The following is a 17282-nucleotide window of genomic DNA, read 5'->3' as shown; positions in this document are numbered from 1 at the left end:
GAAAATCCGAGTAGCTGTTGGGACTCACGTGCCACGTAAAGGGCCACTCCGTCATTTTCCCTGTGTTGCAGGAGGTTTTCTGCGTAGTTGAGGCGACTGCCTTTGAACCACTCGGGGACGTCCGCAATCCCTTTGGACATGTCCACGACCTACAGAGGACAACAGCAAACCAAGACACACACGTGTGTGAGAGCAACATCAGATGCAGAGAAGGGATTCCGCGTCACAGGAGGCCAGCTAACTCGCCGGCCCAAGGCATCACTAGATCGCTGTACAGACTGAACGCTGACCTGGCCCAAAGGCTTGAAACTGAAAATAGAAATGAATGCGATATTGTGTACCTGACACTTGCTGAGAGTAGATCTCAAGCATTCTCACCACAAAAAAAAAAAAAGAAAAAGGTAACTGTGTGAGGTGACGGATGTGTCAGTTAACTTGATACTCATTCTGCAAGGCATATGTATATCAAATCATTCACGTGTACACTTGAAATAGATACAATTATACGTATCAGGACCTCCCTGGTGGTGCAGTGGTTAAGACTCCGTGCTCCCTATGCAGGGGCCCCGGGTTCAATCTCAGGGAACTGGATCCCACACGCATGCCGCAACTAAGAGTTCACATGCTGCAACTAAGGAGCACACCTGCCATTACTAAGACCCAGCGCAACCAAATAAAAAAAACAAATTAGATGTATCAATTATTCCTCACTAAAGTTAAAAAAAATTAATGCCAAGGGAAAACTCCGCCCCACTAGTTTAGTCTGTTAATTATTAAGCACCTACTTTATGAGTGATGCTGATGACAAAAGGACAGACAGACAGACACGGCAGCTACCACATGTTCCAGGGCTGACCCGAGCATGGAAACCAGGAGATCAAAGTGCACGGCCCACCGGACACCCCGCCACAGTGTTTAGGAAGTTGGATCCGTGCCTCCTCCATCAGGGCTGGAACCTTGGTTTCTCCTTCAGGTGAACCTTTCAGAATGGCTCACCCCATAATCAAACCAAACATACAACAGACTTCTTATTCCCTGGATATTTATTGAGGGAATAAATAAAAATCTCTAAAATCCAGGTAAATAACAAAACTACTGATAGTTTAAAAAACAATTACAGGGGGCTTCTCTGGTGGTGCAGTGGTTGAGAATCCGCCTGCCAATGCAGAGGACACGGGTTCGAGCCCTGGTCCGGGAAGATCCCACATGCCGCAGAGCAACTAAGCCTGTGCACCACAACTACTAAGCCTGAGCTCTAGAGCCCGTGAGCCACAACTACTGAGCTCGCGTGCCACAACTACTGAGCTCGCGTGCCACAACTACTGAAGCCCACATGCCTAGAGCCCGTGCTCTGCAACAAGAGAAGCCATGAGAAGCCTGCGCACCGCAACAAAGAGTAGTTCCCACTCGCTGCAACTAGAGAAAGCCCACGCGCAGCAATGAAGACCCAACGCAGCCAAAAATAAATAAATAAATAAATTTTAAAAAGGAAAAACCATTACAGTACGGGGACTTCCCTGGTGGTCCAGTGGTTGAGACTCCACACATCCACGGCGGGGGGCCCAGGTTCCATCCCTGGTTGGGGAACTAAGATCCCGCAGGCCGCACAGTGCGGCCAAAAATAAATAAATAAAACAAATAAATTTTTAAAATGTGAATGTATGGAACATCACTGAACTGTACACTTTAAAATGGATAAAATGGTAAATTTTGTATTATGTGTATTTTACCGCAGTTCTAAAAAATTTTAATAAAATAAAAATACAGCGATGCCCTACTCTTTGGATCACTCAGATTCCCAGGACAAGGCCTGGGTCCACACACATCGGGGGGCCCGGAGCCTGCAGAGTCCCCATGAGGTCCGTGACCCCAACACAATTTCCTGCCAACTCTCTAGGGCAATGATTGTTTCCCGCTGATGTGGGGATTTTAAAGAAGATATGATTTAGTCTTCCTCAAAATTAACACTTCATTTTGGATCAGAACCACGAAAAGATAATGTGTAAGCACAACCTCTTCTTACCTCATCATACGTGTGTGAGAAGACAATTCCACTGAATTTCCAGAACTCTGCCCAGAAGTCCGAATATGACTCAACTGACCAATGATATAAGTCATCATAATTTTCTGAAACAAAAAAGAAAGAAAGAAAAGGCACATGACTCCAACAAATCTTAGGAGGAAAGTCTTGGTTCAGTGATACGATGGATACACCTGAGGAGTTGTGTGTCTGAGGGGTTCGAAGGCACCTGACGAGAGAGGGTCTTGGGAGCGCAGGGCATCTTAGTTTGTTAAAGCAAACCCACCACCGCTACTCCCCAAATGAACAAAAGTCACGAGGCGGTGATTTTATACCTTAACCACCATGCCTAAAAACCATGGACTCTGGACCCAGAAGGCCTGGGTTCAAATCCTGGCTTGGCCATGTATTAGCTGTGAGGCCTCAGGCAATCTATGTAAGTGCTTTTTATGTCACCTTGGTCCTCACAAATTGCAAAGAACTCCAGCACCAAAAACTCCTCCGGGCTGACACGAGAGATGGCGCAGGGCCTCCCCTGAAGACCTGGAAAGCCCATCATCACCAAGGGCGCCACCACAGCATCCGGGAGGGCGGAGGATGTAACCAGCCTGCCGACCCGGGGAGCGAGCAGTCACAGCAGCATCTCAGCGCCGCGAGGACCCTAGCGGACGGCGGAGGAGTGGGCGGGCTTTGAGCGGAAGCTTTCCCACCGTCCACGACTCAGCCCAGGTATCGACACGATTCTCCAGTCGAGCAGGGGCTCCCGGGGCTTCTGCCCACACGTGTCCCCCGCCATCCCCCCGCAGCTCACAGGCTGCGATCTGGAAGCCTGGGGGACGGACCACCGGCGCGTTTAGTTCAGTCTGCGCGATGCTCAGGAACTGAATGGGCCGACGTTAAATTCGGTTTCCAAGTAAAGTGCAGGATTTCTGGCTTCTCCTGAGAAGGCAGGACGTCTGGCCATGGAAGCCGGCCAACGAGTGTCACCTCCTGGTATCTACATCCCTGTGTCGTCCCCTCCCCCCGCTGAGCCCGGCCGGGTCCCAAAGTCCTAAGGACACTGCAGCTTCCGCCTTGATCACTTGCTCTGCAGGAAGCCAGTGGCCATGTTGTGAGGACACTCAAGCAGCCCTAGGCGGCGTGAAACGGAGGCCTCCCGCTCACGACCAGCACTGACTCACTGCCACGTGAGCCGGCCCCTGGGAAGTGGGCCTCCAGCCCCAGCCCATGGGTGGATGCAGCCACGGGAGCCCCAGAGCCAGAACCACCAGCTAAGCCACTCCCAGGAGCCTGGCCCGCGGAAACTGAGAAATACTAAACATTTACCGTCGTTTTACGTCACTAAGTCTTGGGGTGGTTTGCAACGCAGCAATAGGTAGCTGGTGCCCTGTCACGGCACACGGTGACAGTCAGCTGAAGCAGCTAACAGCTGCCCCACCTGGCCCTTCACACCCACGCGAGAGGCAACCTAACCGGGCGGTGACGAGCACTGAGCCCAGCTCCACGGCTCACAGCTGCGAGATCTCAACCAAGACTCTGAGCTTCCACTTTCTCAGCTGGGAAACGAGATCAAAGCTGCAGCTACTTGGCCAGGTTACTGAGGATTAAGTGAGTTAATCCGCGTAAAGTTCCCGAACGGGGCCTGGCGTGCAGGAAGCGCTCACTAAATATTAGCTGTTATTAATACCCCTGTCACCTGCCTGGTCCCCGCAGGCATCCGAGTTTGTAAGCCTCGCTTGCCACTTCACCTGCTCCTTCCTCTCCATCTGTGAGAATTCTGACCAGCCTACACCTTCAAGTCTCAGCTCAAGATCCTGCCGGCCCTCTTCAACAGCATCCTGATAGACCCGGAGCTCAGAAGGCGGACAGCACACACCCCTACCCCCACTGCTCAGCGCTGCTACCTTTGCACGAGCCTTCTCCCCACAAGTACACCTGAGCTGCTGGAGAACAGAGACCAAGCCTTCTGTTTGTTGGCCAGCTCTGTCCCAGATGCTGGCATGCAGAGGCGAGTTGCAGTTTGTGGTATAAAGACACTTGAGGACTTCCCTGGCGGTCCAGTGGTTAAGACTCCACGCTTCCACTGCAGGGGGCACAGGCTCGATCCCCAGTCAGGGAACTAGGATCCCACATGCTGCTCAGCAAAAAAAAAAAAAAAAAAAAGCTCACAAATAAATGACCAGGCAAGACGGGCCGAAAGTCCAAATTACATGCACTTGGAGAGCAGAGGAGAGGAGAAAACGGTCAGAGAGAATAATCAGACAGAAGGCAGCATTTCAGTTGGCTCTTAAAGCAAAGACCAAAACGTCCAGGGCCAGGCCCACGGAAAGGAGAGAAGCAGGGTGGGTTAACCACCAGTCGTGGGAGAGGAGGAAAGAAAAACACCAAGGTCTAAGCCACCCCCAGACCAAGAGAGGAGCCCCACTCAGCTCAGCTGATGCCGTCACGTGCGCACACAGACCCAGCAGCACGGGCCTTTGGGTTTTCAAAAGAAGTTGCAAATCTCACTTCTCCTATGCGGTCTTTCGGTGTGTGAGCCACCCGAACTAAGTCTGCAGGCCCGACATGGCCCGCAGGCCACCAGTCCCAGCCTTGAAGGGCAGAGAGGAGCTGGGCAGGCAGACGGGGAGCTACTGGTGCCTCTGCCAGTGTCTACTCAGCAAACCCCAGAGGCTGGGTGCGGGCGGGCGCTCCGCCCGATCATCTGTCACCCAGTGATATGGGTCCTCTCATTATGCCCATTTTACAGGTGAGGAAACCAAGGCTCGGGAGATCGGGTGACTTCCTTCTGATCACACAGCGAGTAAGTGGTGGAGCCACTTCAAAATCCCGGCAGTCAGATTACAGCTCAGTCTCACGCACCTCACAGGACTGCCCTTCTGTGAAATCATTCTGTAAAGCAGCAGGGGGAACAGCTGGCAGAGGAAAGAGAGACGGAACCGCGGCACGGTAACACAGAAGAATGCAGTTCCACTCCTGGCTCTTCTTAGGAATCAAGTCTGTCCCCCAGGGAATTCCCTGGTGGCCCAGTGGTTAGGACTCCGTGCTTTCACTGCCGAGGGCCTGGGTTCAATCCCTGGTCGGGGAACTAAGATGCCACAAGCCGTGCGGCGCGGGGAAAAAAAAAAAAAACGTCTATCCCCCAATCCAACACACATTACCAACTTCTACCTGAAAGAAGGCCCGGCGAGTAACAAGCCACACCTGTCTACAGGGGTTCACCGTCCAGGGGGCAGGAGGGCGGGAGAGGGGTGCAGCTGGGCTAGCCAAGGGAAGGGGCTCCGTGGAGGCTACGACACCCACCGTGCTGCGGAGGACTTGGAAGCCGCCAGGCGGCAGGGTTTGCAAATCCTCAGTCAACAAGGAGCCGCTGTGAGCCCTGGAGCCCAGGCGTGACAGAGTCGGGCCTGTGCATCAAGGCTGCTCAGGCAGAGCCCGCACGCAGGCGGTACTGAGGGCAGAGGGAGAAAAGCAGGAAGCAGGGAAACCAGCCAGCTCAGGGCAGAGGAAACGAGGGCCCCAGGGGAGATGCTGACACTGGGCTGGAAAGGGGACGAGGTAAGAAGTCAGACGGCCCACGCCTCCATTTCTGTGAGGCTCCCTGAGAACTGTGATGCCACCAACAGAAACACAGCGGTCCCTGCAGCCAGCAGAGGGGCCCGAAGAGGAGAGAAAGGGCCATAATGAGTTGCAAACCCCTGAGGCGGGGAGGGTGAAGAAGGTATAGGTAGACCAGCCAGGTGGATGCGGGGGAAAGCGTCTCATCCGGAAAAGGGCCTCCTCGCCCAGGTCCACACCCAGCCAGGTGGCTCCCGAGGCCAGGGCGGCAGCTGGAAGGGGGGCCCTTGACTAGGTCCGGTTCGGGGCTGGGAGTGTAAACACGTGAGGGGACGGAGTTCAGCCCCAATCCCAGAGGCAGACTCCTACCTGACCACCCTTCTCCCCAGTGCCCAGAATCCATGCTGGCCTCTAGCAGAGTCAGCCTGGGGAGGGGATGAGGGGGCAGCACGAGGTACTGTTGGCTGACAAGTGACTCCCCACCAACAGAAGGGAAGAGCTAAAAGCCAGAAAGGCCCTGGGTCGGGGAGGAAGCCCCCAAGGCTCGAGGGCAGGACCCCAGGGAGCACACCTCACAGGTAGGCACGCCTAGCAAGGGACCTCTCAGTCCACAGGGGTTCCAAGACCAGATGGGGAACACTCTCAGGGAGACGGATGCTGCAGTGAAGAGGGGACCCGCTCCCTGAAAGCAGAGGAGGTGACAACCCGCACAGACAAGGGGGCAAAACCGCACAGTCAGAAGATGTCCCACCCCTGGGGAGGGGCCCCCTGTCCAGCGGCTCGTCCAACCCCCAGAGGAGAGACACTGGAAATCAGGAGACCATTCCAACAACTAGAAAGGACCCTGACACCAACGCCCTGGAAAAGGGGGCGCCCGGGACCCCAGGAGGAGGGTCCCTCTGTCAGGTGGTCCCTCGGACCCCCAAGGGGGGCGCCCGATTTCTGGAAGCTCCTGGCCCCGGGAGGTGGCCGGGGAAACCCCAGGACGCGCGCCCCGCACTCACCCAGCGCCAGGCCGTAGGCAGCGCCCACGACCGCCCGGAAGCGGTCCATCTGCGTGTTCTTCTTGCTGTCAGGCTCCCACATCACCTGGCACTCCAGGATCTCCTCCCGCCCACCCCGCGGCTCCTTGGACATGGCTGCGACGGGGACGACCGGCGGAAAGGCCGAGGCTGCGCGAGGATGGGGACCGGGCCGCGGGACACGGGGCTGAGCGGAGCGGCCGACGTGGATGAACTCTTAGAGGAGATGCAGCCGTAACTGGACTCTCAGCAAGCCCCGCCCCCGAAGGTGCCGCAGCTCGGCTGTCCGGCCCCGCCCCGAATGTAACCCTCCGCGGGCGCCGCGCCTCGCAAAGGAGTGCTGCCGCCGCCGGGACTAGAGCCTGAGCCCGCCGACCCGGTGGGGCTGCGCAGGCGCGTTGGGCCCGGGCTCCCCGACCTCACCTGGAGAGCGAAGGGGTTAAAGCAGCGCCGGAGGGCAAGAGCGAGAGGCCGCAGGCTCGTTCATGTGTTCATTCATTCACGATTGATTTATTCTTCCTGCCCTTATTTACCGAGCGCCTGCTGGGTACCGGACACTGTGCGGGCTTTGCAGATACAACACAGAGCGAGGCAAAATTCCTGCCCTCTGTCAACAAGAGATAAGGGGTGGGGGACAGGTGTGGGGAGAGGCGGAGTCAATCAACAAATATTATACATTATATATATGTCATACATAGTATAATATATACAATAAAAAACAGTATACCAAGGAGTATCATAACATACATAATAGAGTAATATGTAGATTATCACTCATAAAGTAAAAGGTAATAACTGCTATGAAAAATCAGGGGAGGGTAGAAAACATGGGAGGAGTGTTTCTATTTAAAAAAGGTTGTCAGGGAAGGTCCCATTAAAAAGGGTACTTCTATCAATAACTTGAAGAAGGAGTGAGCTATTTAGTATCTGGGAGAAAATTTTCCAGGCAGAGGGAACAGCAGGTGCTAGGGTCCTGAGGCAGGAGAGTGTTGGACGTGGTTAGTGAACTAGCAGGGAGGCCAATGTCTTTCACTAGAGAGACCTAGAGTAGAGAACAAGGTCAATAAAGGAAGAGGTGGAAGCTCAGGTGCGTCCTGGAGACTGTTGAAGACTTTGGTTTTACCCTGGGTGACATGAGAACATTGGAAGGTGGTGAACAGAAGGACATGCTCTGACTATAGCTGTCATAGGAATCCCTCCAGCTGCTGTGTTGAGAATAGCCTTCAGGAAGTAAGGACATAAGTGGGGGGGCTGGTTACGATGATGTTGCAAGAGATGATGGTGGCTGTGGAGAAGGAGAGAAAAATGGGATGGGATGTATTTTGAAGTTTTATTTACTGTAATCTCACTGCACGCTGGCACTGCAGTGCCATGGCACCTTCCCATGTTCCTCGTCGTTCTTTATTCTAACAGCAACCCAATCAGCTTCCCCCAATACAGTTTTTTGCAGTGTTGGAGTTTTAGGAAGCCACCCCTTACCTCCACCACTTAATCCTAAATAGTGTCCATCTCCCAGTCACGACAAAGAAACATAGATTCTAACTTAAGACAGGGTGCTTCCAGAATATCCCCCTCCCCTGACCTCCAAGTTCTGGACCAATTCTAGCTCCGTCTGCAAGTCGTCTCCTTTGTGAAAGCATGAGTCCATCTCAACCCAGAAGAAGACTCATCTGCGAGGGATTCATGTATGTATGTTCATCCCTTTAACACTGGAATGCACATTCCACGGGAGCAAAATCCCTGTCTAACTGGTCACCACAAGGTCCCCAGAGCCCGATCCATAGTAGGTTTCTTTCTCCCCACCTGCCCTGCCCTAGGACCCTCCCAAACATGCGTGTGCAACTTCTTTCCAACATGGATTACAGCCCAGATGCTTATACGACGACCTTAGCATCACATATTATGGGGTGGTGTCCCCTCCTTTTTGACCCCCAAGGAGCTTTTCTGCGCATGTGCAATGTCTCCCTTGCCCCAAGGATGGGAGATGTATGGCCTCTTGATCTTTTAACACGATTTAGTCCCACTCTGTTCCTGCCACAAAAATGTCCAATGTCCGGTTATTTACCCTATTTCTCTTACTGGTTTTTAAATCGAGGTGCAGATCTCAAAATATAGACAGGAGTCCAGTCATAAATATGTATTCCTGGAGTCTGTTTATCTCTTGCTTCAGGAAATGTAAACAGGGGGCTGGTAATGAATGTCTGGCCTGGAGCCCATCTTCTTCCCCCCTCAGGAAGTGTGAACAGGAGGCCAGTTGTAAACGTCTAGCCTGGAGCCCATCTACCTCCTGCCTCAGTGTGATCTCCTATGAAAGCACCAAATAAGTACTTTTCTCATGATTTCGTTCAGAACTGAAAGCTTTCATGGATATGTTGAATTTGACATACACTTTGATGAAGGTCAAATACATATAAAAGAAATGAAAGGTGGGTGAATATTTTCCGTGGCGTACAGAGGCATGAGCTGAGGCATGGGAAAATGCAAGGCTCATTTGGTTACAAAAAGCATGAGTAGGAGAATGGGATGAAATTTTATCAGTGGTTTTCACATAAAACCTGTTTTTTGATAAATTGGTAAATCTGGCCAGTTCTGCTGACCCAGTGAATTGCTTATTTGGCACATTGGCATTTGGTAAATTGGTTCTGGATGAATTGGACCACTTCTGGTATCACGTGACATAGACATTTGTTATTAGTTCAACTGTCATCCCCTCCCTTAGGCCCTCCCCAGCCAGCCAACAATTAGATACACCTTCCTTCCCCTTCCCCAAGCTACAAGTATTTCGCTCTGCTTCCTTCATAGTCTAAGTCTAAATCATTCTGCTTATTAATTGCTTTACTTTTTTCTATTCTGTCTTCTCCCACTGCCATGAAATTCCATGAAAGCAGGGTCCCTTCTCCTTGTGGTGGCACATGGCAGGCAGGAAATATGTGTCACATGAATGCAAATGTCCCCTACAGCTCACTGATCTCTACCACTTGATCAATGGAATATTTATAAATGGAATATTTCCTGCCATATCAATAAACAAAGGATGTCACAGTCACCAAAGAGTGCAACCCTCTAACGTGAGCCCGTGAGCCCTGAGGAAACTCAGGATGTGAAAATACAGGTTACTGGCCCCAGAGAGCTGAAGTGCATCTCAAAGGAATGATTTCAGTGAGCCCAGACTCTTGCATCTTCCCATACATAGAAAAGCGCTAAATCCCTTAACTTGAGATGTCTGGTTTTCTTTAATTAACAAGAATCTTTTGACATTCCCGGCTACCCGCCCTTTGTTGCAAAACTCCTATATATCCTGGCTCCCCCCTCACCTCCTTGGAGCAGGTTCTCAGAGTTATCTGAAGCGCTGTCTCCCGGGCTGCAGTCCTCATTTTGCCCCAAATAAAACTTAACTCGCAACCCTTAACGTTGTTCATTTTTTTAAGGCAAACACCCAGAGGGCACAGGCCACTTTCTTGTGTTTTCTGTAGGACACTCAGCCACTCAAGATCACGCACAACTCGGTGATACACTGTGTACTGGGTGTTAAGACTGCCCTAATCCTTCTGAGCCAAGTGCTTCTGGTGAAAGAGGTATTCCTGCAAGCAGAGGCCTCATTTAATCCTGCAGATTTAAAACAGCCGTACAAGTTCTCTAAGGCTTGCCATGGTTTCCTCTCTATACTCTCTCTTTTTTTTTGTTGTTGTTGTACGCGGGCCTCTCGCTGTTGCGGCCTCCCCCGTTGCGGAGCACAGGCTCCGGACGCGCAGGCTCAGCGGCCATGGCTCACGGGCCCAGACGCTCCGCGGCACGTGGGATCTTCCCGGACCGGGGCACGAACCCGTGGCCCCTGCAACGGCAGGCGAACTCCCAACCACTGCGCCACCAGGGAAGCCCTCAATATTGTTTTCAACAGGGCAAGACACGAGGACCAGATGAGGTGACTTGCCACCCTCTGGCTCGATTTGGCTTCTTATGTATTTGCAAAGTTCATTCTTCACGAGCCAGGCTCCCAGAAGGACTGTATTTCCTGAAAACTTGTCTCTAGTCAGGGGGCACAAATGGTGAAGGGGGGGATAGATGGTGTAATAAGATGCAGAGAAATCTTATTTACACACACACACACACACACACACACACACACACACACACACGCTTCCCCCACCATCTCATTGTAGGTGGTTACAATTCAAAATACTGCCCAGATTCTCCACCCTAATGGCCGTTTTTTTTCACCCACCGCGCTAATCACCATCTGAAACTAAGTCCTTGGTATGCTTCCAGGGCAGCACGGTTGCCGGGACAAAGTAGCAGTTCAATAAATACTTATGGGGCGATGAAAGATACTGAGGGTTCAGAATTTGGCTGTCTGTATTATAAGTCTCTACTGGGCATTTCTTTTGCAAATTTCGGGCAATTGAAATCTTTTATTTTTATTAGCGTTCTTTTACTTATTGTGTGCATTTGTACTCGAGATTCTTTTGTTTTTGTTTTTTAAACTTTTAGAATGCCACGAAAGAGTCTGAATTTGCTGGAGGGGGTCCTTAGAAGGAGGGAAAGCGCCCTCTGGACAAAGCCGCCGGCCTCCGTCCCTTTCTCATCCAGCCGGCACGACGGCACTCTCTACGGCCTCTCCCAAGATACCGGACCCCGCCCCGACCCTAACGGAAGCCTAACCAGGTGCAACCAGCCCAGACAGGAGGCCGCGCCCGCGGCGGCGGCGGCGGCGGCGGAGGGATCCGAGTCGCACGGTCGAACCACACTCAGATCGCACACTGATTGGCTGGCAGAGAACTGGCCTCGCATCAGCCCAGTACGTCGCACCGAGGAAGGCGGGCCAGAGCGCCACCAATCGCAAGGCGTTGCGGTGCGTCGAGGCCGCGCCTCTCAGCCAATCGAAAAGGGGATTCGGAAAAAGCCGTGCCCAATTGGCGCTGGGCCGCGGGGCGGGGTCCTACTTCGACCTCTGAGGCGGAGTGCTGTCACCTTGATACCTCAGTCCTGCAGCAACTGTTTGTCTCCCCCAATCCCAGAATATTCACCGTTCAGTCGAGCCCCGAGCTCGATTCCTGTGGGGCTAAAGGGGGGGATTTGCGTCTGAAGTGTCTGAGACATGCTTAGTCTTTCATGTGGATGTTCAGATGTGTATAGTGGGCTCCTAGTATGTGCGAGACTCAATGCGCTGGGGGAATCAGAGGGAACCCGACAAAGTCCGGTGGGAAGAAAGTGAACAAATTCATCAGATCACTCAAGTTAGTGAGAGGTGCCCGAAGATGATAAAGTCACAGATTAGAGAGTGGCGGGGGGTGGAGGTGAGGAGGGGGCTACTTTTGATGTGGGCATGGCCTGAGTTAACCTTTGGGCTCTTGAGAATTACAGATGTGATCCGTGCCGGAGGCATTTGAAGCTTTCCTGCCCCAATTGGTCCGACCACACTCATTCCCCCTCCTGAAGACAAAATGAGCTTGAGAAGCTATCAACTTGCCTCTTTAGGGCAGGACCAGGATATGTTTGTGTTTCGTACACGCACATATCGTACGTTTCCAAGGTTGTGCTGCCTTGGGGTGCGGTCTGAGGAGCTGAGGGATCTTGCAAAGGTGACTGTGGTCGGATCCCATGACACGACTAAGCGATGCAGGCATTTCAAGGCAGGCCTGTGTCTTGTTGGAGACTTAGATCTTCACTTCCTTGCGGAATGTCCCACCGCCCCAAGGACAAAACCTTAGAAAAATGACTCTGCTTTTCCTTACAGGAATTCAATCTTTCAACATTTATGGAGCATTTCTTCTCTAAATAGTAATACACTACCTACCCAAACTCAGAGGCTGAGAAAGAGGACCAAGCCACTTACATTTTTTTGTGTATAGGATAAAAAAGTGAAGAAATGCTGGAACTGGGTTATGAGTTAAATGTCTCTCTTTTTTTCTTTTTGCCACCCAGCTCGTGGGATCTCAGTTCGCTGACCAGCGATTGAACCCATGCGAGGGCAGTGAAAGCACTGAATCTTAACCACTAGACCACAAGGGAACTCCCAGAAATGCCTATTTTAAATGTTTATATTGAATAAAGTAATGCTTTCAATTAATGCTAATTATTTTAATACAATGTTGGAATATATACACAGTGCAATGCTTTGTGCTATTCGGGGGAAATTTTTAGGATTTATTAAAGATTTTGATTATTACGTACTTACAACAGAGGGTGTGTTTAAAGTCGTGTGATGAAAATGGTATACTTGCAAAACAGTGAATCTGTGACTGTAGAAACAATCACTCCCAGAGATAAGTTCACAGGCTAACTTGAGACTTTTGTGAAGGTGGTAGCTAGAGCCAAATAAAAAGAAATATATACATGTGACTGAAAATACTAAAGTAGAAGGAGGAAAGTGACACTCCAGTCATATAACTCTAGAAATAAAAAGATAATTTAACCTGAGTTCAGAGCTTCTAGCTCTGGTAAGGCTCCATAATGATCTGTTTCCTTTTCTGTTATTTTCTCCAGCTCTGTGTCTTTTTTTTTTTTCATTTTTCGGCCACGCCGCGCCACTTGCAGGATCTCAGTTCCCCGACCAGGGATTGAACCCAGGCCCTTGGCAGTTAGAGCACCGAGTCCTAACCGCTGGACCACCGGGGAATTCCCAACCAGTTCTGTTCTTTGAAACATTTTCTAAACATACAGATATGTATAGAATATGTATGTATAGCTTATATTTGCATTCTCAGATTTTTAAAATCAGCACTTTTTAATGGTGGTATTATTTTCTGACCAGCCTTATAAACAGAGACTTGCAATCACTGAAATATAACACTTCCAGAAGAATTTCGACACAGAAAAACAAATGTAAGAGAGGAGAGAATTCATTGTCATAATGCAGGGCAAAGTGTAGGCACTCAGTACGTATTTATTCACAGATACATTTTTACCCATAATCTGATAGGGGCCTTTCTGACCTTTGTCTAGACCTGAACAGGTTTCATCATTAATCCTTTCTTTAGATTCCTTTTCTTTCTCCAATTGGTTGACACTTAAATGTTGATTTCATTCTCTTCTATGAGATAACTTTTTTTTAATAAATTTATTTATTTTATATATTTATTTTTGGCTGTGTTGGGCCTTCGTTGCTGCGCGCGGGCTTTCTCTAGTTGTGGCGAGGGGGGCTACTCTTCGTTGAGGTGCGTGGGCTTCTCATTGCAGTGGCTTCTCTTGTTGCGGAGTGCGGGCTCCAGGTGTGCGGGCTTCAGTAGTTGTGGCACACGGGCTCAGTAGTTGTGGCTCATGGGCTCCAGAGCGCAGGCTCAGTAGTTGTGGCGCACGGGCTTAGTTGGTCCACAGCACACAGAACACACAAAATCTTAGTGCATATGCACCACTGAAGAATAACCCCAAATCCCTGGGCCCTGAATGAAACTGGCCTGCCTTAAGGAGCCCTGGGATTAAATACTACCACTCTTCATCTCACTCTGGTTAATAACGCTAAGCCTCATTGTGTTGCAACTGGAATAGATGGGACAAATGACATGTTTGGGGGAAAAAACAAAGCAAGCTTATCCATTAGACCAGGGGTCCCCAACCCCTGGGCCATCGACCGGTACTTGTCCTCGGCCTGGCAGGAACCGGGCCGCGCAGCAGGAGGTGAGCGGAGAGCGAGTGAAGCTTCATCTGCCGTTCCCCGTTGCTCCCCATGGCTCGCATTACCACCTAAGCCATCTCTCCACTCCCTTGCCTTTTGTGGAAAAACTGTCTTCGATGAAACCGGTGTCTTGTGACAAAAAGGCTGGGGACAGCTGCATTAGACTAATGATGTAAATGCACCTTTTTGTTCGATCACCACAGATTGGTTTCCGATTTTCTGCACCAAGGGAAAGATGGGTAAAATGAAATTAACAGCCTAGTTTCTAGAAGACTACCGGCAAAACTAAACACCCAATAACAATATATTGTGTTATGTCATATAACAGTGTTACATTGTGTTATATAATAATGTTACATAGTTTTATATTTGCACTAAGTGCAACCACTTGCATAAAAATCACAGAAACACAATGGGCACATAAGGTAAATAAGTCAATTTAGGAAGTGCAGCCATTGATCAGAACAAAGTTACCAATATCCTTAATAAAGGAATAAAGGAATGGTTAAATAAATTGTGGTATATCCATAAAATGGGGTACTATCAGCCAAAGAACGGTACAGCAAACTGAGGGGTATGTACAAAAAAACAAACAAAAAACAGGGACCAGAAAAGTGTGTATAATATACTATTATTTGTTAAATGATGGTAAACGCATACCTACTACTGCAAGCATTTGCCACCCCTAGCAGGAGTCATGAGAAACTGATGAAGGGGTCGCCTTGGGGAGGAGAGTGTGGTGGTCGGGGGCAGGGCAGGAGCAAGACCTGGTGTTCACCCAACACCCTTTTGTTCCTCTGAACTGTGTACTATGTGATCGCTTAACTTTGCCAGCAGGTCTTGAACTTTCTGGTTTCAGGACTGCTATAGATGGAATGTCTGTGTTTCCCCAAATTCACATGTTGAAACCCAACCCCCAATGTGATTGTATTTGGCAATGAAGCCTTTGGGAGGTGAATTGGTCATGTACGTGGAGCCCTCATTAATGGGATTAATGCCCTTATAAGAAAAACTAGCTCTCTTTTTCTGCCATATGAAGACACAGAAAGAGGACAGCTGTCTCTGAAGCAGGAAACGGGTCCTCACCAGACACCCAATCCGAGGCTGCCTTGATCGTGGACTTCGCAGCCTCCAGAACTGTGAGAAATAAATCTTGAAGCCACCGAACTGGTGGTATTTTCGTTATAGAAGCCCAAACAGATTAAGGTGAGGAACTTTATATATTCTTTGACTTACTGAAGACCCCAAAAGCTTTTGTTTCTGTGCCTATCAATTAGAATTCGAATCTGTCAATTAGAACTAACAATCAAGTTAGAAATAATTACCAAATGAGAAATAAAAACTGAGAACCAATATATAGGTATGTGTATATATATATATATATATATATTCATTTAAAAGTAATAAAAAGTTCATTCCATGGTACCATAAATATTTTTGGAAAAATAACTATACTTTTCAAAACAAAAAAAAATTAGTGGGAAGAGTGCCATCGTTTTCCGTTTTTACAAATCTCTAATATCTCCCTTAACGAGAACAGCTGAATCTTCATCTCAGATGCAGCGGTCTACCTACTATGGTGTCACCCGTCTTGCAGCCCCTGGAAAACTCCACCGTGCATTTGTGAGACAATGAGGGTGAAAAATGCAAGCAGCTTGCGGCTGACGGCGTCCTATGCAAGCAGAACCCAGACCACACTCTGAGAGCCGTGCATGAATAAAGGGATAAATGAGTGAGCACTTCTCCCCCTCCCCCACCCAGCCACACCGCGCAGCTCGCGGGATCGACCCCGGGCCCCCTGCTTGGGAGCACGGAGTCTTAACCACTGGACCACCAGGGAAGTCCCTTCTTTTTTGTTGATCTTTTTTGCTTTGAGTGAACAGTTTTAAGCATCCAAGTCTTCCTCCATGTGAGAAAAAATATATATGTGTCTATATATACACATATATTATGTATCTATACATATACACACACACACATATATATACACATGCTTGTGGGATAACATTCAAATGATTTTACGTAATTCACACAGGGTGTTCTAAGCAATATAAGGAAAGGGTTTAAAAACTAAGTCAAGGCAAGGGAAAAGCAACAAATAACATACAAGGGGATCCCCATAAGGTTAACAGCTGATCTTTCAGCTGCAGAAACTCTGCAAGCCAGAAGGGAGTGGCAGGACGTATTTAAAGTGCTGAAAGGGAAAAACCTACAACCAACATTACTATACCTAACAAGGATCTCATTCAGATTCAATGGAGAAATTAAAACCTTTACAGATAAGCAAAAGTTAAGACAATTCAGCACCAGCAAACCAGCTTTACAACAAATGCTAAAGGAACTTCTCTAGGCAGGAAACACAAGAGAAGGAAAAGACCTACAAAAACAAACCCAAAACAATTAAGAAAACAGTAATAGGAACATACATATCGATAATTACCTTAAATGTAAATGGATTAAATGCTCCAACCAAAAGACATAGACTGGCTGAACGGATACAAAAACAAGAACTGTGCATATGCTGTCTACAAGAGACCCACTTCAGACCTAGGGACACAAACAGACTGAAAGTGAGGGGATGGAAAAAGATATTCCATGCAAATGGAAATCAAAAGAAAGCTGGAGTAGCAATTCTCATATCAGACAAAATAGACTTTAAAATAAAGACTATCACAACAGACAAAGAAGGACACTACATAATGATCAAGGGATCAATCCAAGAAGATATAAAAATTGTAAATATTTATGCACCCAACATAGGAGCACCTCAATACATAAGGCAAATGTTAACAGTCATAAAAGGGGAAATCGAGAGTAACACAACCATAGTAGGGGACTTTAACACCCCACTTTCACCAATGGACACATCATCCAAAATGAAAATAAATAAGGAAACACAAGCTTTAAACGATACATTAAACAAGATGGACTTAATTGATATTTATAGGACACTCCATCCAAAAACAACAGAATACACTTTCTTCTCAAGTGTTCATGGAACATTCTCCAGGATAGATCATATCTTGGGTCACAAATCAAGCCTTGGTAAATTTAAGAAAATTGAAATCGT

The 17282-nt window shown here is 49.0% G+C and overlaps 1 protein-coding gene across 4 annotated transcripts in view; it reads right to left on the bottom strand.

The window, feature by feature from the left end:
• The window catches only part of AACS (acetoacetyl-CoA synthetase), a 44779-nt gene extending 37924 nt beyond the window's left edge, over positions 1-6855 (bottom strand). Inside the window, exons 1-3 of one of the 4 annotated variants that reach the window (XM_067701192.1) lie at positions 6583-6855; positions 2024-2127; positions 29-149 (exon numbers count right to left, since the gene is read on the bottom strand). In XM_067701192.1, the coding sequence (XP_067557293.1) occupies positions 29-149; positions 2024-2127; positions 6583-6715 (358 nt within the window). In that variant the 5' untranslated portion in view covers positions 6716-6855. The remainder of the gene's footprint in view (positions 1-28; positions 150-2023; positions 2128-6582) is intronic. The other 3 variants (XM_067701190.1, XM_067701189.1, XM_067701188.1) reach the window with 3 other exon arrangements.
• Between the last annotated feature and the right edge of the window lie 10427 nt (positions 6856-17282).

Source organism: Pseudorca crassidens, chromosome 12 (assembly GCF_039906515.1).
Source record: "Pseudorca crassidens isolate mPseCra1 chromosome 12, mPseCra1.hap1, whole genome shotgun sequence".
Lineage (NCBI taxonomy): Eukaryota > Metazoa > Chordata > Mammalia > Artiodactyla > Delphinidae > Pseudorca > Pseudorca crassidens.
The sequence above is the reverse complement of the archived record's forward strand: the minus strand, read 5'-3'. Positions and strand labels throughout refer to the sequence as shown.